General features: G+C 33.4%; 4 protein-coding genes across 12 annotated transcripts; 3 read left to right on the forward strand and 1 right to left on the reverse strand.

The window, feature by feature from the left end:
- Positions 1-287: 287 nt before the first annotated feature.
- LOC111022244 (LRR receptor-like serine/threonine-protein kinase IOS1) lies at positions 288-5,035 on the forward strand. The gene is made up of 13 exons (XM_022299417.2): positions 288-452; positions 559-1,102; positions 1,200-1,675; positions 1,760-1,892; positions 1,980-2,051; positions 2,482-2,553; positions 2,643-2,723; positions 2,853-3,019; positions 3,116-3,333; positions 3,412-3,538; positions 3,815-3,877; positions 3,964-4,153; positions 4,436-5,035. Exons 1-13 carry the CDS (start codon positions 356-358, stop codon positions 4,839-4,841), a joined length of 2,646 nt encoding a protein of 881 aa, XP_022155109.2. The 5' UTR covers positions 288-355; the 3' UTR covers positions 4,842-5,035.
- Positions 5,036-8,850: 3,815 nt separating this feature from the next.
- LOC148208829 (GDSL esterase/lipase APG-like) lies at positions 8,851-14,981 on the forward strand. The gene is made up of 5 exons (XM_088116962.1): positions 8,851-9,168; positions 10,558-10,688; positions 10,795-11,028; positions 13,992-14,247; positions 14,624-14,981. The coding sequence occupies exons 1-5, from the start codon at positions 8,913-8,915 to the stop codon at positions 14,818-14,820; spliced, it is 1,074 nt and encodes a 357-aa protein (XP_087973088.1). The 5' UTR covers positions 8,851-8,912; the 3' UTR covers positions 14,821-14,981.
- A 51-nt stretch (positions 14,982-15,032) lies between these two features.
- AR791 (actin binding protein family) lies at positions 15,033-18,579 on the reverse strand. 4 transcript variants are annotated; one of them, XM_088116960.1, is made up of 5 exons: positions 18,018-18,579; positions 17,578-17,808; positions 17,438-17,502; positions 16,226-17,005; positions 15,033-16,120 (listed from the first exon to the last, which is right to left on the reverse strand). In XM_088116960.1, exons 2-5 carry the CDS (start codon positions 17,717-17,719, stop codon positions 15,251-15,253), a joined length of 1,857 nt encoding a protein of 618 aa, XP_087973086.1. In that variant the 5' UTR covers positions 17,720-17,808; positions 18,018-18,579; the 3' UTR covers positions 15,033-15,250. The 4 variants fall into 4 exon arrangements, with proteins under 4 accessions (XP_087973086.1, XP_022147425.1, XP_087973085.1 ...); XM_022291733.2 differs by having other exon boundaries at positions 17,438-17,505; XM_088116959.1 differs by having other exon boundaries at positions 17,438-17,505; positions 17,931-18,579.
- A 386-nt stretch (positions 18,580-18,965) lies between these two features.
- LOC111021466 (DNA-directed RNA polymerase III subunit) lies at positions 18,966-22,552 on the forward strand. Of its 6 annotated transcripts, none has more exons than XM_022298459.2 (11): positions 18,967-19,202; positions 19,283-19,533; positions 20,100-20,201; positions 20,318-20,443; positions 21,066-21,186; positions 21,309-21,434; positions 21,566-21,619; positions 21,723-21,769; positions 21,921-22,031; positions 22,184-22,238; positions 22,350-22,552. In XM_022298459.2, the coding sequence occupies exons 4-11, from the start codon at positions 20,351-20,353 to the stop codon at positions 22,364-22,366; spliced, it is 624 nt and encodes a 207-aa protein (XP_022154151.1). In that variant the 5' UTR covers positions 18,967-19,202; positions 19,283-19,533; positions 20,100-20,201; positions 20,318-20,350; the 3' UTR covers positions 22,367-22,552. The 6 variants fall into 6 exon arrangements, with proteins under 6 accessions (XP_087973090.1, XP_022154151.1, XP_022154143.1 ...); XM_022298451.2 differs by having other exon boundaries at positions 19,440-19,533; XM_022298468.2 differs by having other exon boundaries at positions 19,440-19,533; positions 20,348-20,443.
- Positions 22,553-23,607: the final 1,055 nt, after the last annotated feature.

Below are 23,607 nucleotides of genomic sequence, written 5' to 3' on the forward strand. Positions count from 1 at the left end.
ATAGACATTTCAAAACTTCAGGGACCACAATGAAATTTAAACCTTTTGAAAATATATAGTTTTTCAAATAGGCCTGAACTCATTGATAAACAAAAATATTATAGTTTCAATATTTAAATTAATTGAACTCAATTCGTGATTCAAAGAATTGTAATAATTTTCTAGTGTGCGAGTCAACTTGCCCATGTAACGTGTTCTCTAATCTCCCATGCTGTAAGGGAATTCCTCATGTGTTGACTTTACTATTATCATCACAGCCTTACCATATATATTCCTCAAGCTGTAGAAATGGCTACTTTCTCAGTTTTAATCAATCAATGCAGCAAAAGATATATTCCTCAAGAGGAAGAGGATAATGATAGTGGGAACATCAGGGCATTCCCTCTTTGGTTTCCTGCTAACTGGTTTGTCACTGCCTCTTCTACTTCTTGTTCAAGCACAAGATCAGTCAGGTAACAAAGTTGCTCCTTTGTTGATTAATCTATCCAACTTCTTCCAAGTTCCAATCATCTATGTATAGAAACTTGAATCTTAAGTCGTCTGTCGTTTATTCCTCAGGCTTCATTAGTTTAGATTGTGGATTACCAGAGGGTACAAGATACAACGAAACCACGACCGGTATTAACTATGTTTCTGATGCATCCTTCATAAATAGTGGGGTTAGCAAAAGCGTAGCTTCAGCATATGGAGAGGGAGATACTTATCCAAGGCAACTGAGGATGCTGAGAAGCTTCCCTCAAGGAATTAGAAACTGCTACAATGTAAGCATTGTAAAGGGTACTGAATATTTGATCCGAGCAAGCTTTTTGTATGGGAATTATGATGGGCTGGATTCGCTACCGATGTTTGATCTCTATATTGGGAATAGCTTGTGGCAGACATTGAAATTCACCAGCAATGCCATGGATGCTTTCATAGATCTCATACATGTTACCTCCTCGAATGAAGTTCACATCTGTCTGATCAATACCGGAAATGGAGTGCCATTTATTTCAGCATTAGAATTTAGGGCTTCACTCAACATCACTTTTCAAACAGTGGTGACATCCTTATCGCTTTACACTCGAATGGACATCGGTTCAATAGAAGATCGAAATTACAGGTAAATAATAAATTTACTGCTCATGAAAAAAGGATATGTTTTAACAAGTTAGAGATGCTAATATAATATTTTGTTTATGCGCCTTCTTTCTCTTAAGATTCCCTCTTGATGTTTATGATCGTATCTGGTCATCATATAACTCCAACGAGTGGACACAAGTAAGCACCAATCTTACAGTAGATGCTCTAGGGGGCAACAGACTCCGACTGCCATCCATTGTGATGGAAACTGCTTCCACTCCAAAAAATGCAAGCAAGCCTCTGGAAATTTGGTGGGATTCAGTAGATTCATCTCAATATTATGTATTTATGCACTTTGCTGAGTTTGTAAAGCCTCGAGCCAATCAAACCAGAGAGTTCAACATCACTTACAATGGTGATTTTTTTTATGGACCTGTAATTCCAAATTATTTGTCCTCAATGACTATTTCCACTCAAGATCCATTAGAGGCAGCAAATAGATATTTATTTTCTTTCACTCCAACCGAGAACTCGACGCTTCCTCCTATCATCAATGCTTTCGAGATATATACCGTAAAACACGTATCAGAGTTAAAAGCAAACCAAGGAGATGGTATCTTTCTTCAGATGCACTTTTTGAGTTTACTTTAGTGAAAGTTAATGAATACTGATTTTTTTTTCTTTTTTGGATAATTAGTGGATGCAATTACAAATATCAAGTCAAGTTATGGAATAAAGAGAGACTGGCAAGGAGATCCATGTGTGCCAATGAGATATCCCTGGAGTGGATTGAATTGTAGCAATCAAACTGCTCCAAGAATCATATCCTTGTAAGTGCAAGCCCTTCAATTAAATTGTCCTTGTATATGAAGGATGGATCACATGAATTCATGAGAAAATGTTGATTTTGTGAACAGGAACCTATCGTCAAGTGGATTGACAGGTGAAATATCTTCTTACATATCAAATCTCACAATGTTGCAAACTTTGTAAGTGCCTCTCCTTTACAAATCTTAATAGGAAAGTATATGGATATTATTAGGATATCGAGGGAATAATTGTCATTGGATAAAGAGTTTGGCCTCCAAGGAGCAGTCCAGTTGGTAAGGGCTTAGGGTCTTTTGGTCATACTGGCTTATAGAGGTCTCAAGTTCAAACCTTCTGGTGAGCTTAATACCAAAAATGTTTGATGTCTCTTGGGACAGACGTTGGTACCCCTGGGTATAGAGAAGCAAAGCTCCAACTCTCAGTTATCAAAAAAAAAAAATAAGTTAGTTAGGAAAGTGGTTTCACATATAGTAGGCTAGAGGGGTTTGAGAAGTGCTTTGATATTGTAATTTTCCCTTTTTATGCAATTTTTTTAGGCCTATCATATCAATAGATGATTTTATGCTGACTTAGTATCCTGTTCTCTATTAGGGATTTGTCCAATAATGAGTTGACTGGAGAGCTGCCGGAATTCTTAGTAAATTTGCCAAATTTAAGAATCATGTAAGTTTCTTGGTTTTAATCCTGATATCCAGAACATGAAATTCTAGTTGAAAATTGAAGCTCATCCATCTTTTCGACTTTGTTTGCAGTAATTTAACCAGAAACAAGTTCACAGGCTCAATTCCTAAGGCTCTCTTGCAAAGGGCTGAAGCTGGATCACTCACATTAAGGTAAGCTATCAAATTGATTAAGTCTATTTCCCCTCACTTTACTCTAAGCTATCTCTCACTTTCTCTAACAGAAGAAGACAAATGAAAATTAATTTGCTTAAACCTGACATTGTCTGCTGCTTGTGCAAGTGTGGGCGAAAATCCAGATCTTTGTACAGCACTTAAATGTGATAACAAGAGAAACAATAACAAGAAGAAGAAGCACTTGGTTCTTATAATTCTCTCCTGTATAATAGCTGTGATTCTACCAATCCTAATGGTTTCTCTGGTCATCTACAAAAGGAGAAAACAAAGAGGTAAATCTCTCATTTCTTCTACTTCTAAAACTAAATTAAAATGAATCACATTTAAGTGTGGAATGAACCAAAATGTGTCTATTTTCCTGGGTGCAGAGAATCTGAAAATATCAGTCCAAGAAAGGTTACTTAAATCAAAGAACCAGCAAGTTCATTACTCTGAGATACTGATTATAACAGAGAACTTGAAGACAACTATTGGGGAAGGAGGTTTTGGGAAAGTATATTTGGGTGTGCTGAGTGATAAAACTCAAGTTGCTGTCAAGTTGCTGTCTGCAATGTCACAGCAAGGCTACAATGAATTCAGAGCTGAGGTTCAGTTTTTTATGATTCAGATTTGGTTGTGCTAGATTAACTAGTATGTAACTAATATACTGTGTCTGCAAATGCAGGCTCAAATATTAACAGTTGTTCATCATAGAAATCTGGTTTCTCTCATTGGTTACTGTGACGAGGCTGAGAATAAGGCACTCATTTATGAATTCATGGGTAACGGAAATCTACGCGATCATCTATCTGGTAATTACTTTGATAATAATTTCGTTTTTTGTTTTCTGTTTTTAAAAACTCTTCTTGTGTGGTACGTTTTTCACCATTCTTGAAAATACATTTGAATTCTTAGCAACATTTCAAAGAGACACATATGTATTATTATTGTTTATAAGCTTAAGTTTCAAAAATAAAAAACTATAAACAAAATGGTTATCAAACGGGCTCTAAAGCGTATGTATCGTGAGGGTGATGACTGATTGAGTATATAAAATATAAGATGGTTTCTTTCCTTTGCTAATACAGATTCAAGCACAAAGGTGTTGAGTTGGATGCAAAGACTCCAAATTGCAGTTGATGCAGCACAAGGTGTATATAAATAACACAAAAACTTATTAATTCATACTTTTTTTACTTACCCTTCTGGTTTGTAACATCTAGTAAACAATCTGCAGGGTTGGAATATTTGCACAATGGTTGCATGCCACCTATAATTCACAGAGATATGAAGTCCTCTAATATCTTATTGAATGAACAAATGCAAGCTAAAATAGCAGATTTTGGACTGTCCAGGGTATTTGCAAGTGACAATGATACCCATTTCTCCACATGCCCTGCTGGCACCTTTGGATATGTCGATCCTACGTGAGTAACAACGATCGATGTGCTTTGTTTTCGCTTGATAAACTGACGTTCTCTTTTCCTATTGAACATGTTTATTTAGTACTTAAAACTTTAAGAAGTTCCAATTAAGCTCCTAATCTTTGAATCTTAATTCTACATCGCACTTGTTTTTTTCCTTTTAAATTTATAGTTTAGCCGAAGTATTTCCTACCGTTCAACTAGAATTCAATGTCTGAAGTGCTAGCTCCTCTGTTGAAGTGTCCTAATACAACAAAAGAACTGAGACACATAAATCTGTTGCAGGGTTCATTTATCTAGAAACTTCATCAGGAAAAGTGATGTTTACAGCTTCGGGATTGTGTTGTTCGAGCTGATCACCGGGCAGCCCGCCATAATCAAGAGCTCTGAAGACAGCATCCACATAGTAGATTGGGCTAAGCCTCTTATTGCAGAAGGGAACATCGAAAACATCGTCGATCCGAGGTTAGGAGGCTCCATAGAAAGCTGTTCTGCTGGGAAATTTGTGGAACTTGCTCTATTGTGCACATTGCCAACTTCTCCAGGAAGGCCTGAAATGAGTGATGTGGTGTTACAACTCATTGAATGTTTGAAGATGGTTCAAGACAGAACCCCACAAATGCCACCTAACAATGCTGAGAACTTGTCGCACAATTCAATTGGCTCTGAATCATTTCTTAGTCCTAGATAGAGATACAAAGGAATCATTCATTTCTTGGATTCCAAAATTTTCTTGCTTCCACATTCGTTTTTACTGCTGCCTTTTTAGTTTCATTCATCTTTCTCTGATAATGGAATGAAATGATGAGAGCTATATAGACTTGAAAGTTTTTTAGGTCAGCCTATTGGTGGAGGTGGCAAAAACTTTGGCCCATTTCACGACTATTTCGTTTTTTTTATTTTTGTTTTGTTTTTGAAAAGATTCACCCGAGTAGGGACGAAAGTTGGCCCAACTTGATCCTCTTCTCAAAGATCTCAAGATGAGGAAACGTTAAGAGAGTCGCAAACTCCTCAAGCCTATGAATGAGGATCTTCTCGAAATTCACAAAGAAAAAAAGGTCAGGTCAAGTCGAGTCGAATGAATAAATGGATAGAGGAATGATGAGGCTTGAATCCGCAATTTCCGTCTTGATAGGGTGGTGCTCGTTCTTTTTCTTTTATTGTCAAAATTCTCATACTATGACGACCAATATTTATGTGTAGACTACCCATCTTTTACTGATCATCGTTAAAATTTTATATACAGGAGAGATATGTAGAAAGATATTTTTTTTCTATTAAAAAAAAAATAAGAATTTCCAAATTTCCAGTGGTGGTGAACGATACACTTATACACATGTATTTTTCTATTATGACAACATGAGGAGGGTATAAAAGTCATATTTTCCCAATAAGTATATCATAGATTGTAGATATGTCTAACGTATCAACGATATATCAACAATTAATGATATAGATCAAAAAGTAAATAATATCTCGCAAATATTTGTTATATTGCATATCCCTTTCTCTCTTTTTTTATTTTTTTTTGCTTTCCAACCGATCTTTCAATACTTTACGGTAAGTTTCTTCCATAGCATATAGCATTTTCATCTAAAATATTCCAATGATCTAATGTCTAACTATTTGAACTATATATTGGTTCGGTAAGATTCAAGGCGAATCGGAAAGGAGACACTATCATTTTCCCATTTAGTGCATGGCAGCTCTTCCTTACCTACTTTCCGTCCTCCCTCTACTGCACTGCTTTCAAAATCAACACCCTTTTTGTCCCTTTTTTTTTTCTCCAAATATTTTATGTTTTAATAACATATATATATTTTTGTACTAAAAAAAATAATAACTATATATATATATAATAATATAGTATTCTCATAGGTTTTTAAAAATATGACCTTTTATTTTTTCCTGATCTGGCTTTTGCATTTTAATGGAATTTAAAAAAAAAAAACAATTTTACTAAAGAGAGAATTATAGTCATTCAAAAGTACAATAATAAAATACCTTTAAAAAATTCATTTATGCTCGTCTAAAAGATATATGTTATCAATTAATTAATGTGATGTATGTCCAGAAATATGGGATGAGGAAAAATAAAGGGTGATTTGACCTTTTTGAATTTTAAATGGTGAAATATGAAATCCAAGACTTTCTTTTGACTTTGTTGTATGAATTTGTTCATTAATAGCCTGTTAAATCAAATTAAAATGTGGATGTGACCTTATATGTCTTTATGTACATATATTCACGTATTTGGATTTAATGGGAGGGATAACTCATTTGTCAAAGTTTATAATAAATATAGACTATTCTTCTTATTCCGAATTGATTTTGAGGTGGAACTCCATGATTGATATGGTATCAGAAGCCAACAAGCTTAAATGAACAATCAGTCCAAAAGTAGGGTTCGTCAAAGATTTGGTGATCAACCCAAAAGAAAGCCACCAGAGAAGAATATTGAGGACGTTTATAATAAATATATGCTACCATTCTCGTTACCAATTGGTTTTTAGATAGAACATAATAAATATTTATTTCATTAAGCAAATATATTACACTCATTAACACTAATAATTATTTTTTTTTAAGGACAATATGGGTCCATCGGATCATAATCTTATTTTTCTCGTTCTGTCATTTTTCAAAAATCAAACCTATTCGTTATTTTTTAGTCATCTTTTATACTTAAAAGAAATTTCGAGATATGGACTACTTTTTTAAAAATATAAGAAATGGTCACCAAACTTTTACAAATTTATTAAAGATTTCAATACTATTTTTTAGAAAAATAAAAAATAAAAAATTCAACTATTATAAGGAAATAGGGCCCTAATAATTCAATTTTATGAACATTGGTGGTTGAATGAAGCTGATTGCTTTGAATGTAATGAATTATCTTAAATCAACTCTCCCATTCATTGTCTGAAATATTTTTTATTAGAACTGAATCCTAATCAGAAAAGTGGTTGGTTTCATTGAATGAGTGAGATTTTATATTCAATTTAAGTTTTTCTGAGTAATAGATTTTACTAATTTAGCTTTTAATTTCACAAAACTTGGCTCTACATAATAGCTATAAAGAGATTTTTTTTAATTGTTGCAGTTGAAAACACTATTTTACTATATATATATATCGTTTTATAGTTTTTATTTTATTGAATTGAATCTTATGAAAATTAATAATTTTTATCAATAAGTTGATATAACTAATAAGATAATTTCAATACAATTTTATTGGTGGTTGATTGTTGTTTGTTTGGACATTAATGGGTGGATTTGGACTTTTAATTTATGTTGATGGGGGATGGATTTTAGATAATTTATTGGAGAGTTTTCTTTTTATAAATTTTTTGTCTTAGTTTTTTTTTTATAATTTTTAAACTTAGTTTTAAGAAGGGTATAATTTTATTATTTAATTTTATAAAATCAAAACTTTGAAATGAAAGTCCATCCCGAGAGAGGTTAGAAGATTAATTCTCAATTCTATTTTATTTTACGGTTTTTTTTTTCTTTTTCTTTTTTGAGAAAATTTTAAAGGTTAAATTACTACTTTATTTCTATGTTTTAACCTTGATTTTAATTTGCTATACTTTTTAAAGCTTTCATTATGTCAATAAAAACAAGTTAGTAGTAGTATTGCATTTTAAATTACTCTGCATTAATGATAGGGACATTAAATAAGCTTTGTTTTCAAAAGAAAAAAAAATTATAAAATTTTAGAAAATATATAGTTAGTAGTATCGCATCCGCTTTTAGTTACTCTGCATTATTAATCATAGGGACATTAAAAAAGCTTTGTTTTCAAAAGAAAAAAAATTATGAAATTTTAGAAAATATATAGTGTAAAAGTTATAATATAACTCATTAACCTATATTTAATAAAGAAATGCATAAACAATGCTAATATTTTAGAAAATATTAAATTACAAGTTAAGTTTAACTCTAATAAGTTTAATGACTCATCTAGAAATTATTTTTAGAATTCAGAGATTTATATTAAACACAAAATTGAAAGGTTAGGTTCTTATTATATACAAATTTTAAATTTTGTGTTATCCCTCGTATTAAAAAAAACAAATAGATTAGTATATTTATTAGACACAAAATTAAAAATTTAGGACGGGTTTGTTAACGTTCTCCTTTATAATTTTATTGACTATTTTAAGGATAATTTTCAAAATTGTATAAAAATTTTGGAAACAATAAAAACGAGTTTCTTATTTGTTGTTTATTGTTTATTGTTTCAATTTCCAATTTGTTCCAAAACATAAATAGAAACATTATTTTATCATTATTGAATTCATGGGTGTCAAAGACCCATGCAATTCCATTTTTATTTACTATAAAATGAGAAAACAGAAACAAGAAATAAAAACGTTATCAAATGAGGTCTTAAGAATCTATGAGGTGCTTTTAAAATTTTAGAAACTTATCCGACACGAAAACAAAGAAGTTAACGACTTAGACACAATATTGAAAGTTCAAAAACTAAACTCTGTAATTTTAACTTCTGAAAATAAAATTATAGCACTATGTCTTACCATATGTTATCATAAATAATTTTTTGATGCTTCTCGACGTTCATTCTTAAATAATGCCCACGTAACTAATGATTAATGGCGGTAAAAATTGAAGCACGTGGTGAGTTAAAAGATTTTTTCTTTGGAGAGTTGGGATTATAAAAGCAAGACATATGGATATGATTTAGAATGAACAGAAATATATAGCTCATGCAAGCTAAGAACACCGCCGAAGAAAGAAGATGGCTGCGTTTATTATGAGCTTCTTCTTCGTTTGTGCAATGATATTTCCAGCCACCGGCTCTGCCGACACCGGCGCCGCCGCCGCCACAATATTTCCGGCAATCTTGATGTTCGGCGACTCGGCGGTGGATGTGGGAAACAACAACAATCGCAGCACCCTTTTCAAGGCCAACTACCCTCCTTACGGCCGAGATTTCATCAGCCACAAACCCACCGGCAGGTTCAGCAATGGAAAACTCGTCTCCGATATAACTGGTAATCAACCCTAATTTTCTACTGTGTTTCGTGACATTTTTGGACTGTTTGATAACGTTCTTTTTTGTTTTTTTTAATATTTTAGAAACATTAGCGTTTGGTAATTGTTACTGTTTCTTGTTACTCATTTTAAATAAATGCTTTTAAAATTATGTAGAAATTTTGGAAGTAATGGACTCCTTTACTAACGTTCTTGTTTTCTTTATTCTCTTCCTAATTTTGTGAAGAAACGTTTAAAAACTATTTATGTTTCTTTTTTTTTCCATTTTTCTAGAAACATTCTTAAAATTATATAGAAATTTTGAAAACAACAAAAACAAGTTTCTTGTTTCTTGTTCCCGCTTCTAAGTTTATTCCAAAACATAAATAAAAATGTTATCTTATCATTTCTGAATCAATGGGTGTTGGAGCCATGAGTTTTATCATTGTTTACTCAAAAATAAAAAACAAAAATAAAAAACAGAAACGTTACCATATGGGCGTTTGTTTCTCGATTTTATATTTCTAACTTCAAAGAACATAACTATATATAATTGCCCAAACTAATAGTTATGTTAAAAATACTCAACTACATAGTTAAGAAGATATATTTTTAAACGGAGTTTCGAATCTCCACCTATATATGTTATTGAACTAAAAAAATGCTCATATATAAACGTGTGAACACAGTTTGTAGTTATGTTTGATAATCATTTTAGTTTAAACTTTTGTTCTCTCATATTTTAGGTTATTAAAAAATAGTTTCTTAAAATAAAATATTGAAAATTTGTTACATTTTCTTTAATTTTTTAAATATTTATTAATTTTTTAAATATTTATTTTACATTTTACAAGTAAAAATAATCAATGTTATTAATGAGAGAAATCTCAAATGATATGAAAAAAACTAAACTTCTTGTTCCCAAAATTTGTATATAGTTTTTAAGTATTCTCTTCTAACATGAGAAAGGAGAAGTATATATGAATATTTACTAAGAATTCTCTTATACGTCTCGAGTTTAAGTCTTCTATTGGTCACCGTGGTTGTTCAACTCAAACAATTATCGGGATTACTATTTGTTAAAATTTATAGTACTACGTATGGATGATATCTACTCCTTTATTTGCAACTTAGTGGGTAAGCACACGTACACACATCTCTCTTATTGACAATCCTAATATATATATATATATATATATATATATATTTATTTATTTATTTTGGGGGAGCTGAAATTTAAGAAGATGGAATTACAAAAATAGCACAAAAAATTTACCTATTTATATATAATAATATTAGATTTAATTTTTTTGAAAATAGCATGATTTACAGACTTCTATCATCACATAAAAATTATGATATTTTTATAAATATATATTTATTTTATAAAGTTTTTTTTTTCGATGCAGCCGAAATCCTCGGTTTCCAGACCTACCCACCGGCGTATCTCAGCCCAGAGGCCGTCGGCCGGAACCTCCTAATCGGAGCCAGCTTCGCCTCCGCCGCCGCCGGTTACGACGAGCAAGCTTCCATTTCCAATGTATAATGGCGCCTCCTTCCGAGAATCGGAAAAAACCTTTCCTCAATTAATTCGAATCGCCGAAAATTGATCGATTCCTCATTTTGATTTGTTATTGCTTCTACAGCGCGCGATTACGCTGGCTCACCAACTCGATTATTACAAAGAGTACCAGAGGAAAGTTGCGGCGGTGGCCGGACGGGAGAAGGCAGCCGCCATTGTTAAGGATGGGTTGCATATTGTGAGCTGCGGCACCGGCGACTATCTTCAGAATTATTACATAAATCCGGCGGTTCGAAGACGATTCACGCCCGATCAGTACTCCTCTTTCCTCGTTGCTTCCTTCTCCACCTTCATCAAGGTACTTTCATTTCATTTAACCTAATTTAGCGAATTTTGTTCAACTCGCCGTTAAATATTTTCACAACTTATTATTATTTTTTTAAAAATCTTTAATTTTATATTAATCTCTCTTAATTATTAAATTTAAGGTCAATGAGGACAAGGAAAATGAAATAAAATATAAAATAAGAAAGAGATTAAAATAGGTTAAAAAATATTTTTTATCTCTCTTGAAATTACGATTTAACCTCTAAGTTTGTAATTATTTAGTGCAGGTAATAATTTAACCCCGAAACTTTAATATGAAATAATTTAATCTCTGTAGCTTAAAGTTTGTAACGATTAAGTTCCTCTCGTGAAAATTTTTACGCTGAGTTTTTTATATATGTAAATCGAAAATCCAAGATACCAAATTTGTTTATAAATTACAAAGAATAAATTGTTATATGATAAAAATCGACACTTAATTTTGATGAGATTTTTTACTAGTGAATAAATTGTTACAAATTTTAAACTATATAGTCTAAATTGTTACATACTCAAGTTCATAAACTAAATTCATCCCAATTTGAAAATATAGGAATTAAATCGTTACAAATTAAAGTTTAAAGACTATGGACCCGTTTGGTAATATTGATGTTTCTTATTTTTCTTATTCGTGTTTCTCCATTTTTTAGAAACATATATTTGGTAATCAATATCATTTCTCGTTTATAAATTTCGAAAAACGCTTCTAAAAAAGGGACTAATTTTTGGAAACTACAGCGCTCTTTTCTGTTTTTGTTTCCTTATTTGTCGGTCTAGATGCTACTTAATGATAGCATTTTTTTTCTTTTTTGAGAAAAAAATGTTAGATACTATATCTTGGGCAATATTGTATGTAATTGCATTATTGTCTGGGGCGCACTGTGTACCTTACTTTCATCATTCTCCTCCATATCCGATCTGTGTCTCATGCAAAAGGTTAATTTTTTCCCTTTTTTTTAATTATATATTTTTTAATGTAAAATATTTTGTAAATTTTAATATTTATTTAAAACTATTACATTTTCTTAAACAAAAAATTTTGTATTTTTCAAATTAAAGCTAATAATTTATATTTTTTATTAAAAAATTATATTGTAAATTATATTTTCTTTAATAATTATATCCTTTAGGTATATATTATATTTTTTAAATTTTATTTTAATTAAAAATAAAAATAAGCTAACCTGAAAAGTTATATATTCTCGATCAAGAAGTAGTGGGTTCGAATCCCAACTCCCACGAGTTGTTATACTAAAAAAACAAAAAATAGAAACATAAAACATAAAATAATTATCCAACATATTTTTGTTTACATTTCTTTTTTCTTTCAAGAGAGACAAGAAACATAAATGATTAACAATCATATTCCTGTTTCTAATTCTAAAAAGAATAGAAACAAGAAACATAAAACGAAAATGTTACCAAACGAATCCTAAATCGTTACTTTATAAAAAAAATGACCAAAATGTGATTTTTAACGGTTACTCATCCTGGGGAATCTTCCAAGGAACAACCCATCACTATCCTAAAATTTTGATAGTTCTTATTTTTTAAGAAAAGAAAATCTCTCAGTGAAGTATCATTTTTTATTTTTTTAGTACAACATGTGATAATAAAAATTCCAACACATAACCTCTTAGTTGGACATGTATTTAACATTTTTTTAATTAGTACTGAGTAAGAGACTCGAATATCTCACCTCATTTAAAAATAAAAATAAAAAGAATTGGGCTTGTCGAGGCTATGTGGGATAGCCCCATTAAATGCACACCTTCCTCCCAAGCAACTTGCCTGCCTCTTTCTTCATTATTGTCATAAAAATGGACAGCTCTCCAAATAAAACATAGCCACTCTCCTTTTCTTTTAAGTGTCACATCACTGTTTTATTCCATATATCTGTGTTATTTAGGCCAACAATGAATGAGTGAATACTTACATTTACCCTAATAATGATGTCGAGGTGTTTGTCGGTAGGTAGCTATCTTTCTCACTTACCACTATAAAAAAAAAAAAAATATATATATATATATATATATATATATTTAGGTGTTGGTCAGTGTTAAATGGTTGACAAATAAGATAGAATAATGCAAAAAAAACGAATAATAGTTAGCACTTAAATATTGTTCTTAATAATTTTCATTTTTGGGCCAAAGCATAATCCAGTTAGTAAAGATTTGCGGTCTCTTAGTCATGCTAACTTAGAGGTTTCAAGTTTGAACTTTGTGGTGAGAGGTTTCAAATTCTAACCTTCTGGTGAACTTAATATCAAAAATTTTTTATGTCTCTTCAATTTAGCCTTGGAGCCGGCAGGGGTGCTCTTGGATATAAGGAAGCAAAATTACAACTCCCAGTTATAAAAGAAATAATAATAATAATTCTAATTAATGAGGACCTATATCTTGGCCTTACTACCATGAATGTTTGACAACTAAGATAAAGGAAGTGTACAAATAGTTGATTTTTTTAAAATAATGAGCTGTAAATTTTTCAATGGTGGTTTGGATAGAGATAAATTCTCATCGGTCAAGATCTAGATATATTTTTTTTAATTGTCCCCAAAGGATGGTTTCGGTAGCTTGGGACCTCAACGAATATTCTTGAGGTCTTTGAGTTCAAGTCACATGGAACACAATTCCGCCAAACAATGACTCCTTGCATATTTACGGGTACGTGATAGTGTGCATACCCCAAGGTAATCCAGGCATAGGGGCATAAAGGCCAAAGGTCCGCTGACTCGTGGTTAATAAAGAAAAAGTATATATTTTTTTAATCTCTTCTTTTACATATTCATCTCTATCTTAGTTGTTAAATTCTTAATAATGATAGATAGGAGATAACTACTTACTGGTAAGCACTTAAATATTATTTTTCGGAGTCCGAAAAATCATTATTAAGGTATATATATGTTATATGTTCTAACTTCTAAGTTGGGATTTGTGGGCTTTAATGAAGGATTTACATGGGGTGGGAGCCAGAAGAATTGGGGTCACCTCACTTCCTGCATTAGGCTGTTTTCCTTCTGCCCTCGCTCTCTTTGGCTTCCAAGGTAAGGGCTGTGTCCGAACAGTCAACAATCATGTCCTCGTCTTCAACAGGAAGCTCAACTCTACTGCTGCAGCTCTCCAAAAGCAGCTTCCAGGTCTCAAACTCGTCATCTTCGACGTTTTCAAACCTCTATACGACGTTATTGCTTCTCCATCGAATCACGGTGAGAAGAGTGGTAGCATTCACTCTCTATTTTTTTCCTTTATTAAATTACAAGTTCAGAGTTGTGTCAGGTTGGTTCCTAAACTTTAAAGAGTATTTAAAAGATTTCTGAGCTTTTAATTTTATGTTTAACAGGTCCTTAAAATTTTAATTTTACATCTGTTACATCCCTGACTTATATTCACAGGTCTATTAGACATGAAATTGAAAAGATAGAGAGATCCTATAAAGTTCACATCCATAAATCAAAATATATCGAATAAGTTCATGACATATTAGACACGGAATTAAAAGTTTGGGAATCTCACAGACACGACACAACTGTTAAAAGTTCAGAACTAAACTTGTTATAACTTTTTTTACTTTTTCCCTCCAAGGTTTTGATGATGTGAGAAGAGGGTGCTGTGGCACTGGGGCAGTAGAGACAGCATCGGTTTTGTGCAATCCAAAGACAGTTGGAAGAACATGTTCTAATGCGACCAAATATATGTTCTGGGACAGTATCCATCCATCCGAGGCTGCCAACCAGATTCTTGCTGATGCAATGCTTATCCAAGGCTATGCTCTCATCTGATCTTCACCATATGGGCTGTCTTTTACACTTTTTTCCAAATATTTCGTGCTTATCACAGCAAACTCTTCTACTTGTTAAAGACATGATGATATGCTTTTGATCATATTTAGTATTAAAACGTTGGACAAACTCAATGAAAAAGTGAAGGCCGATAAAGAATACGTACTCTTTTCGTTTTCCGTCTTGCTAACAGGCAATCCATAAGTTATACATTTCCTCACAATGGCTAGAGAAAGTTGATAAGATCAATTTAATAGTACAAGTAACATTACAACATAAGTCACTGATAGAACGGTATCAGCGGAATTAGTTTCTACCTACCTCCTGTGAACGGTATGGTATATTGGGCACTAAATACTCGGCCCCTTAGCTAAAATACACATATGAACAGGTGATGAAGCCATGGAAAGGCAGACAAGCTTCGTGATGTTCAGTACGAATCAATGGATGCAGCACCCTTCCTATGCGACCGGTTCTTTGCTCCCGGAGAGTCTTTCAAAACTTCAGCATATTTCATCAACTCAGACTTTTCAGAAGATTCTGTATCCGGACTAGGAGTTTTAAATGGCGAGTTGCTCATACGGTTGCTACCTAAAACAAGTCTTTTGTTAGTGTATCCACCATCACTGTTCCTTCTAACAGAGTCTTCAGGTTTTCCATACTCTTGGCTACTCAATCTGCGAAAATCCATTGAATGTCTCGACGAACTCTGAGATGAATTTGCAGATCCGATACCCTGTCCCTCGGCTCTCGTAGCATTGGTGCCGGTAGAATTACTCGAACTGTAACGTGGAGAATCACTATCTTCCATGGATGCAGCAGATTTTTCTGCTGACAGAGCCTGGTTTTGTTGACTATCTTTTCCCTTCAAGAGTTTCCTGAGTTTACTTATGAATTTGATTTTGTTTGAACTTGGTTTTGTTGTTGCTTGAAAATCAACATACGAATCATCCTGATCTGTAAGAGAGGAAGCTTGGGAGGATGACCATTGATCTGAATCAAAATCCATAATGTTGATGCCCTTCCCTTCAATTCCTTCTGTATTTGCATATTCGAGTATGAGCTTCTTTGCTTTCTCCTCAGATTTGGGGCTTAACGTTTTGCTTAGATCTCTTGCCGCTGTTTTCCCTGGTCGGGGCTGATAATTCCGCAGCTCATATCTTAAGCAAGCATTAATCCAGCGAAGATAGACTAGCTCTTCAACATCTGCACACCGGTGAGCTTGAAGTTGCTCAATCTCCTTCATCAAATTTTCATTTTCTTGTCCTAGACGCTCCCTTTCTTCTTTCAGGGATTCTTTCTACACAAATAAGATGAGAATGAGATAGATAACGCAATAAATTTTTCATCACCTTACGATTGGGGAAAAAAAAAAGTAAGATAGATTTACAGCAAGAAGGGTTACTTCTGGGTCTTCCAAAATAGAATTTGCAAGAACTTGGGTAGCATCTAATCTCCGAGCCAGATCAGAATTTTCTATTTGTAATCTCAAATTCGAGTTTCTTAAGTCCTCTACCTCTTTCTCCAAATCTTCAATCCTTTTCAGCTTAATTCGGGCATCCTTATTACTTTCATTTGTCTTATATTCTTGATCGTGCAGCTTAGCAACTCTTTGCTGAAGATTTAAGATCTGTCCCCTGTTCTGTTCTGCTTCATATCTGAGTTTTTTCTTGAGAAACTTAATTTTTGCTCTTGCAGCCTCAAGGTCAGACACTGATTTTGCATGATCAGAAACTTGTGATTCTAATCTTCGATTATCTGCCTGAAGGGACTCGATCTTGAGGGTGAAAAGCTTGGCTTCCATATTGTTAATCTTCAACCTATTTTGGAGCTCCATGACAGCAGTTTCCTGCTCTTTCAGGCCATAATACTCAAGTAGCTGAACCTCAAGGTTCCTCTCCCTCTCTCGAAGCATTTTCACCTTACTTTTGAGGTGCCTGATCTCTTGTTCATAGTCATCCGTCTCAAAATTGTTATATGCTTTCGGAGTTTGAAGACCCGACCTCAATGCTTCAACGTTCTTCTCATGAGATAACCCAGCATTCGCTGCAGGAAAATCAGATTCCTTGACAAGTTCCTGAAGCTCAGGGAGAAACAACCCATCTTTATCTACACTACGCTTACTGCTAGGGCAGAGACCAACATTTGAATCATCAACATTAACTTTTGGTATATACATCTCTTCCTGAGAAAGAAATCAAACTGACAATTGACGACATGGGCTTAGAAATGACTGTAATACATAACATGCACCTTATGTCATTTAAACTCCACAGTAGCCTAAGAGACCAACAAATATTCAAAACAAATCATTGCGCATATCGGTTTTGTATTCACAAGGACATAGGCTGAGGGAAAACAGTCAACAGTCCCAACGGTTTTTTCATTAATAAGATACTTTCATCACAAGGTATTAGCATTTACACAAAATTTGCACAGCCAAATTCATAAAACCTACCTGGTGTCTAAACTTTTCGAACATTCTAAGTTCTTATTCATATTACCAAAATGTACAAACATAATTTAGCTGGGACAAGTCTGTAAAATCTATCCTATGAAAACTTAAATAGGCATCAGCTGCAAAAAGAATAACATTAAAGGAGGCAGATGTTGCTACCTTTATTGCTTGATTATCAAGTTTAGGTCCTCTTCCTCTACTCAAGTCAACTTTATTGCCCTGATCTGCTAAAATGGAATTGATGAAATTAAGAATAAATTTTAAGAAATCAAATAAGCACACAAGATTAACTGTAAAACCTGAAGAACTTGACGAGGGAGGAGGCAGACGAGGTCTTTTCTTCCTGATTCTAAAGCGGGAATAGAGAAAACCAGCAAAGGAAATAGCCAGAACCACCCCAAATTTTAATAATATAGGCTTTAAATTCCTCTTCTCTTCCATTATTTGGTATCGAGAACCTTCAATCTAATCAAACTAATGAACCCAATGACCAGAAGTTATCATAGGTCGTCGTCTTCATCATCCTTCATCTGCATAAACCAAACAGAATCAGATGATCCATTCGAAATCAAAGCACATAACAAGTTTCGTAACCTAAACTCAACCTAGAATCCATTAGAGGTCGAGAATCATAACAGAAAACTCATATTACCGATCAACAGCGGCAGAAAGAGAGAATAATTTCATAAATTAAACGAAACCCATTGTGAGATTTTAGTAAAAGAGAAGGAGAGATTACTTTAATTTTGTAACAGAAAAGCGTTTGGGAACGGGAACGCATGGAATCAACGGGAGAGTTACGGTTTGACGTTGGGCTGATCCTGATCGCCGCTGAATTTGTTTCTATTTGGTGCTTTTCCGTCCGTGTCATAGACTGATTAAACAGAATTCCAAGTGTAGAAAATTCCAACTCGAACTGATTTCTTCTCCTTTTAGAACTGGCGAACAATGGCCACGCCGTGTCGGCTTCTCCATGCCATGGCGAGACGTGACGTGCGAGAGCGGGCCTACCAGAAGGATTTTGGTCGATGGAACAGGAAAAGAAAGGAATCTTGATGGATTCCAACTCGAGAAGCTGAATCAGAATGAAGGAGGGAAAATTCGAAGCAGAAGAAATAGGAATCATGAGGAAGAAGATACGATGGGTTTTGTTTATGGGATTGTTCAAATTTAGGTGTGTTTTGTTTAGGGATTTTGGTGGACGAGCTGTTGAATCGTTCTTCGTTTTTTTTATCTTCGAACTGCGAACTTGATCATTTGCCCTCGTATTTCTTCGTGTTCTTCCCCCTCTTTTGGCAAAATGACAAATTTCCTTTCTATTTCCACTTTCCATTGATTTGGATTTTGGACGGAGGAAAAAAATAATAAAAAATAAAAAATAAAAAATAATAATTTACTAAACGAACCACAAGAGAAAGAGCATAGTTCTAATGGTTAAAACATCTATATCTAATTAATAGGTCATAATTCAAACTCCCAATTCCAAAACAAAAAATGTTAAAAAATTTAAATGTGGTATCTTATTCTCTTTTTGTTCGTAACAAAACTTATGAAAATAAGAATGGAGAGAATGAAAGGTAAAAGTAGAAGAAGCAAAATAATATTTTAAGGAAAATAACTTTCCTCCCCTCTCTTTTATTTTACCATATATTTATAACATATTTAATTAAAAAAAAAACCCTAAAATTCTACCCTCCCTCCTCCCTCATTTTTCCCCCACCCGTTTCACTTGTGAACTGAATTCTGCCCCCATTTTTCAATTTTCCAGTCGCAAGCATCCCCTGTTTTTTCTCCCTATTTCTCTCTGCTGCAACGCGCCGCCACGCCGGCGCGACCCCCCTGTGTTAGGGCAACGAACTTTGTTGTTTGAATTCTCCAATCGATGACACGAATTTCTCGCCCGAAGCTCCACCTTCGCAAGTGGGTATGTCACTACTTATCTTCATTCCATTGATGATCTCATCAAGTTCTTGCTTCTTGTCGAGTTTTATTCAATTTTTCTAGGTATTTTGAGATTTCTGGCGCACGACATCCCCTCTCCCATTTTTCCGTCTCCTTCCCTCTCAAAAATCTGAGATTTTGGGCTTTAATGGTTTCGCCGACCGACTTGTGTATCAATTCTATCTATTCATTCTCCTTCGACTCTCTGTTTCTCTCAAAGGACTGGAGCAACACGAAAGTCCATCGTCTCTTCATTCCTCTCGGACTCTAAGCCCTCTGAAAGCCGCTCTCTCAAAACTCTCAATTCAGCGAAGGTTTGAGTTCCTGTCCTCGGTTCTCTTTTGTTTTGCAATAATTTGTTTAGTGAATTATAATGTCTGTGTAAGAGGGAGTTGCTAATCCCATCGAACAATTTTTTAATCTGTTCAAGAAAATTGCCTTGGAAAGAGTAGTAGTTACAGTAATTTGAACTGAAAATCGAACTGGGCAGAACCTGAACAGAGCAATTTGGTCCAGTGCCGTTTTGTTTTTTTATAGTTTTTCTGGCACCGGTTTGCGCTCACTTTCACGGTGCTGATTCCACATTAAAGTTTTCAATATGGTATAGATGCCCGACCTAATCGAACTTCGCCCTGCCTGAATTCACGCTGTGCTATTAGGAGAAACGACATTGTCATTGGTTTTGGATAGGAAAATTTTCTCATGTCTGTTTATGAAAATTCTCTAGCGGCTAGCCCATCTATTATAGGGATAATAGGTGTGTTTAAGATGCATGGTTATAAATACTTCTCAAAAAAATGAGTTCAAGTTGTGTTTGAATTTCCATTCTTTCTGAAAATTGGCACCTTGAGGTCGACGAGTCCATCTTCATTTTTTGCAGGATACTAGTGTGACTAGTGTCACAACTTGCAAATGAGCGTTTTTTTGTTTCAGCCATTATCTGAGTGACTCGTCAAAACAAAAAAGGTTTCTAGAATTCCAGGTATTGTATCTGATCACATTAACTTTTTACAATTGCTGTTGAAAAAACCTAGTCTAGCACACAGATTTTAGTGTCATCATTTGAGATCGGACCTCCTATTTTATGTTTTTACCTAGAGTATTTTCCTCATTTGCTCTACACTCAAGGAGATGGCATTTAGAGGAGGGCGAGGGCGAGGACGAGGTGGTGGTGGTGGGGCCTTTCAGTACGCCAAGCAAGAACCATTCGAGCTTTTCCCAGAGGTGGGTGGTTCCACAAGCTAGAAAATTCATTCTAACTTTTGCATAGGTTGAAGTGGTGGGCTAATAGTAAATGCTATCAAACTTCCTTAATACTCAACTGAGTTAAAATTAGAACATCTTTGTAAATTTTACGTGCATTATCTCACTTATATTTTCTGAGTATTGAGTGATTGTGACACAGACTTTTGGGTCATGTGAACTTTTAGATAGTTTCAAGGATGAATATACCAAGGCTTTTGGTTTTATATGAAATCTGTAGTCCATTTTTCCACATATGTAGGTTTCTTCTCTACCCTTTCCTCTTGAATTTTTACTTCTTTTTGGGATAGTTATGGGTGTATAGGCCAATTGCACATCTCAATTAATCCCTTGGAATAACCATTTTATCCTTTATCATTTGGTGTCAAGAATTTTGTAGGGTATTTCCTGAGCGGATGACCACTATAGTTTCAACCTAAATAACCTAGAATATCAGTTTTTTATTTCTCGATATCAATCCATCCATTTTTCTAAATTTAGTTGATGAAGGCTACAAAATATGCGTCAAATTGTAGTACATATATTCGCAGGCTTCGTGGCTTTATTACATTTCCTAAGGAGATCTTTTCTGGAACAATTACAGAATGTAACCCTACCCAGCGTTAGTGATGTGCCTGAAGAAAAAGGCTTGGTTATTTGTAACTCCAGGTTGCTGAATTATTGGAAGGCCTCTCCCTTTTTCCTAGAGGAGAATGTCTTGAAAAGTTAGTGTCGCTTATTACTTCTATTTTATTGAAAGCATTGCTATTGCCTTTCTGTCTCGAACATTTTGTTGCATTGGATTTGGTAATTTTGTACACTGCTTGGATTTTTTTTTTTTTATCAGAGATGCAAAGAACCGAGATAGAGAAGTTTTCTGATAGATCCAAGTTAAATAGTACATTGAAGCGTGACTCCCTCGCACAAATTCTACAGCTCACATCTAGGAACTTCCCTGAAGAATTGGTTGAAGGTTTGTTATCTAAGATCTCTCAGTGAGGGATGAGATATATACTAAAGATCATCTGTTTAACTTGGCATTTACAGTAATCCTTTATTTTCAGGTCGCTTTATGTATACTGATACCCTACTGTCAAATTTCAGGTTTCAAAGGGAAGTTGCGGAACAAACGAAAAGTTCAATGGAATCCCGAGTCAGGTTTGTTGGGACGATATGAGTTTCTGTCTCAACAAATTCAATGCCTATGCTATCTCTATCAGTCACCTTTTGATGGATCCTTGATTTACATATCTTGTTACAGGGCTGCAAAAATTGGACTTTCTCGAGAAGCGCGAAGAATCTCTCAAGGTAAGACATTTTCCACTTCAATCTCTAATTCCATTTATAACTGCAACTCACTCTTTTTTTATATTATTGTTGTGGTTTATAATTAGATATTATTCTACACTTTGCATAAGATCCCTGTGCTGATATTTCTTTTTTGTTTTTACTTCATTAGGGGCAGGACAAGGATGACAAGGAGAAGAAAGAAGGAGAAGAAGGTGAAGACGAAGAAGACGAAGAGGACGATGCACAGTCTGAGGAACTTACCGATGATGATTATTATCAGGTTCTGACTGATATACTGAATATGAATCTAAATCTTCATAAGAGCTCTTTATAGGATCTATTTCCATTTTTCTGTTTCAATTCTTCTGCTTGGCAAAACCTCTTGTATTCACTCTTGAAATATTTTCTCCCACTGACATCACTGAGTTGCAGAACGAATACTTCGACGACGACGAAGACGATTACAACATGGAAGACGATGGTGGAGGTACAGTCTAATATTATGATAGATTAAAAAATTTAACACATTAAGCTAGATAAAGTTGTTTAATATATTCTCAATACAAATACTGATTTACATGGTTTCATAATATTGCAGATGAACCAACATATTAGTCACACTATGGAAAGTGGTGGTAAGATTTGGAAGGCCATTGGGGCTTGTTTCTCCAACTTCAATCATTTAATTGGTAGGCCATTTGAGTAAAATAAGATTCTTGTTTTTTTTTTTTTTTTGAGACTGTAAAGTATTATATTTTTAAATAATTAAATTTAAGTTTAAATCATATTTTAGTTCTTCAATTTGCATGTGTATTTTATTTTATTTTACAAACTATGTAATAGATATTTAAAGTGGACATGCATTTTATTTATGAAACACGAGGTTTTAAATGTCACTATGGATTAATATTTGAAATCCTAGGCAGTTGGTGTGCTGTTGAATTTTGAATAATGTATCAAGGTTTCTGGGAAAATTAGCAAGTAGAATTTTGTGATAAAATATAAAAAAATTTAAAAGTTTGGGAGCATAAGTAAAATATTCAAAGGTAAAATTAGATTTGAACCATAGATTTAACTAGAGAATATTATCAAACACGAAATTAAACAAGAAAAAAAAGGAAGTATTTAACTCGATAAAATTCAACTTATAACATGTAATTGAATCTACCTTCAATTCAGATTATCCAATTAATTTGCTTAATTTTATCTTTTTTTTTAACCTCCACCCAAAAAAGCTTGATTGGCCCATCATTGTGATCGGCAAAATATACGCAAGTGACTTAAATGTGACGATCCATTAGATTACAATGAAGGTGAAAAAATTTTCTAAAAATAGGATTTCGAATTAGTGTTCCATTGATAAAAGGTCAAATTGGTAATAAAATATTCATTTATTATTCAATCCTACGTCTACCTCCTTGTTATAAAAAGAATGAATGTAAAATAATTTTGATATGAATAAAATATCTGAGCATCAAAAGTTTATACTAAAATATCTAATAATAATGAATATGTAATAAATGCACATTCAATTTTATAATAAGAGTTAAAAATTCAAGTTTATATTAGTCATATGGGTTTATTTATTCCAAGTTTTCCAAGTTGATTCACTCATCTCGTGGTTGCATTTATACTTATGAAACTTACCACTTTACAAACTAAATATAGATTATATTTCCACAAACTTAAACTTATTTAAAAAATAATGTTATCGGTCAACATCTATTTTCATGTTAACTACAATTAAAAATTTTACAAGTTTCAGATTTTCTGAAAAATATAAATATATACTCTCTTTATGCATATCTCTTTCTTACTTGTCAAAATTTCAATGATTTGAGATTCCACGAGTAGTT

This window comes from Momordica charantia, assembly GCF_013281855.1.
Source record: "Momordica charantia cultivar OHB3-1 chromosome 9 unlocalized genomic scaffold, Mcharantia_2.0 BLBB01000009.1, whole genome shotgun sequence".
In the NCBI taxonomy this organism is placed as follows: domain Eukaryota; kingdom Viridiplantae; phylum Streptophyta; class Magnoliopsida; order Cucurbitales; family Cucurbitaceae; genus Momordica; species Momordica charantia.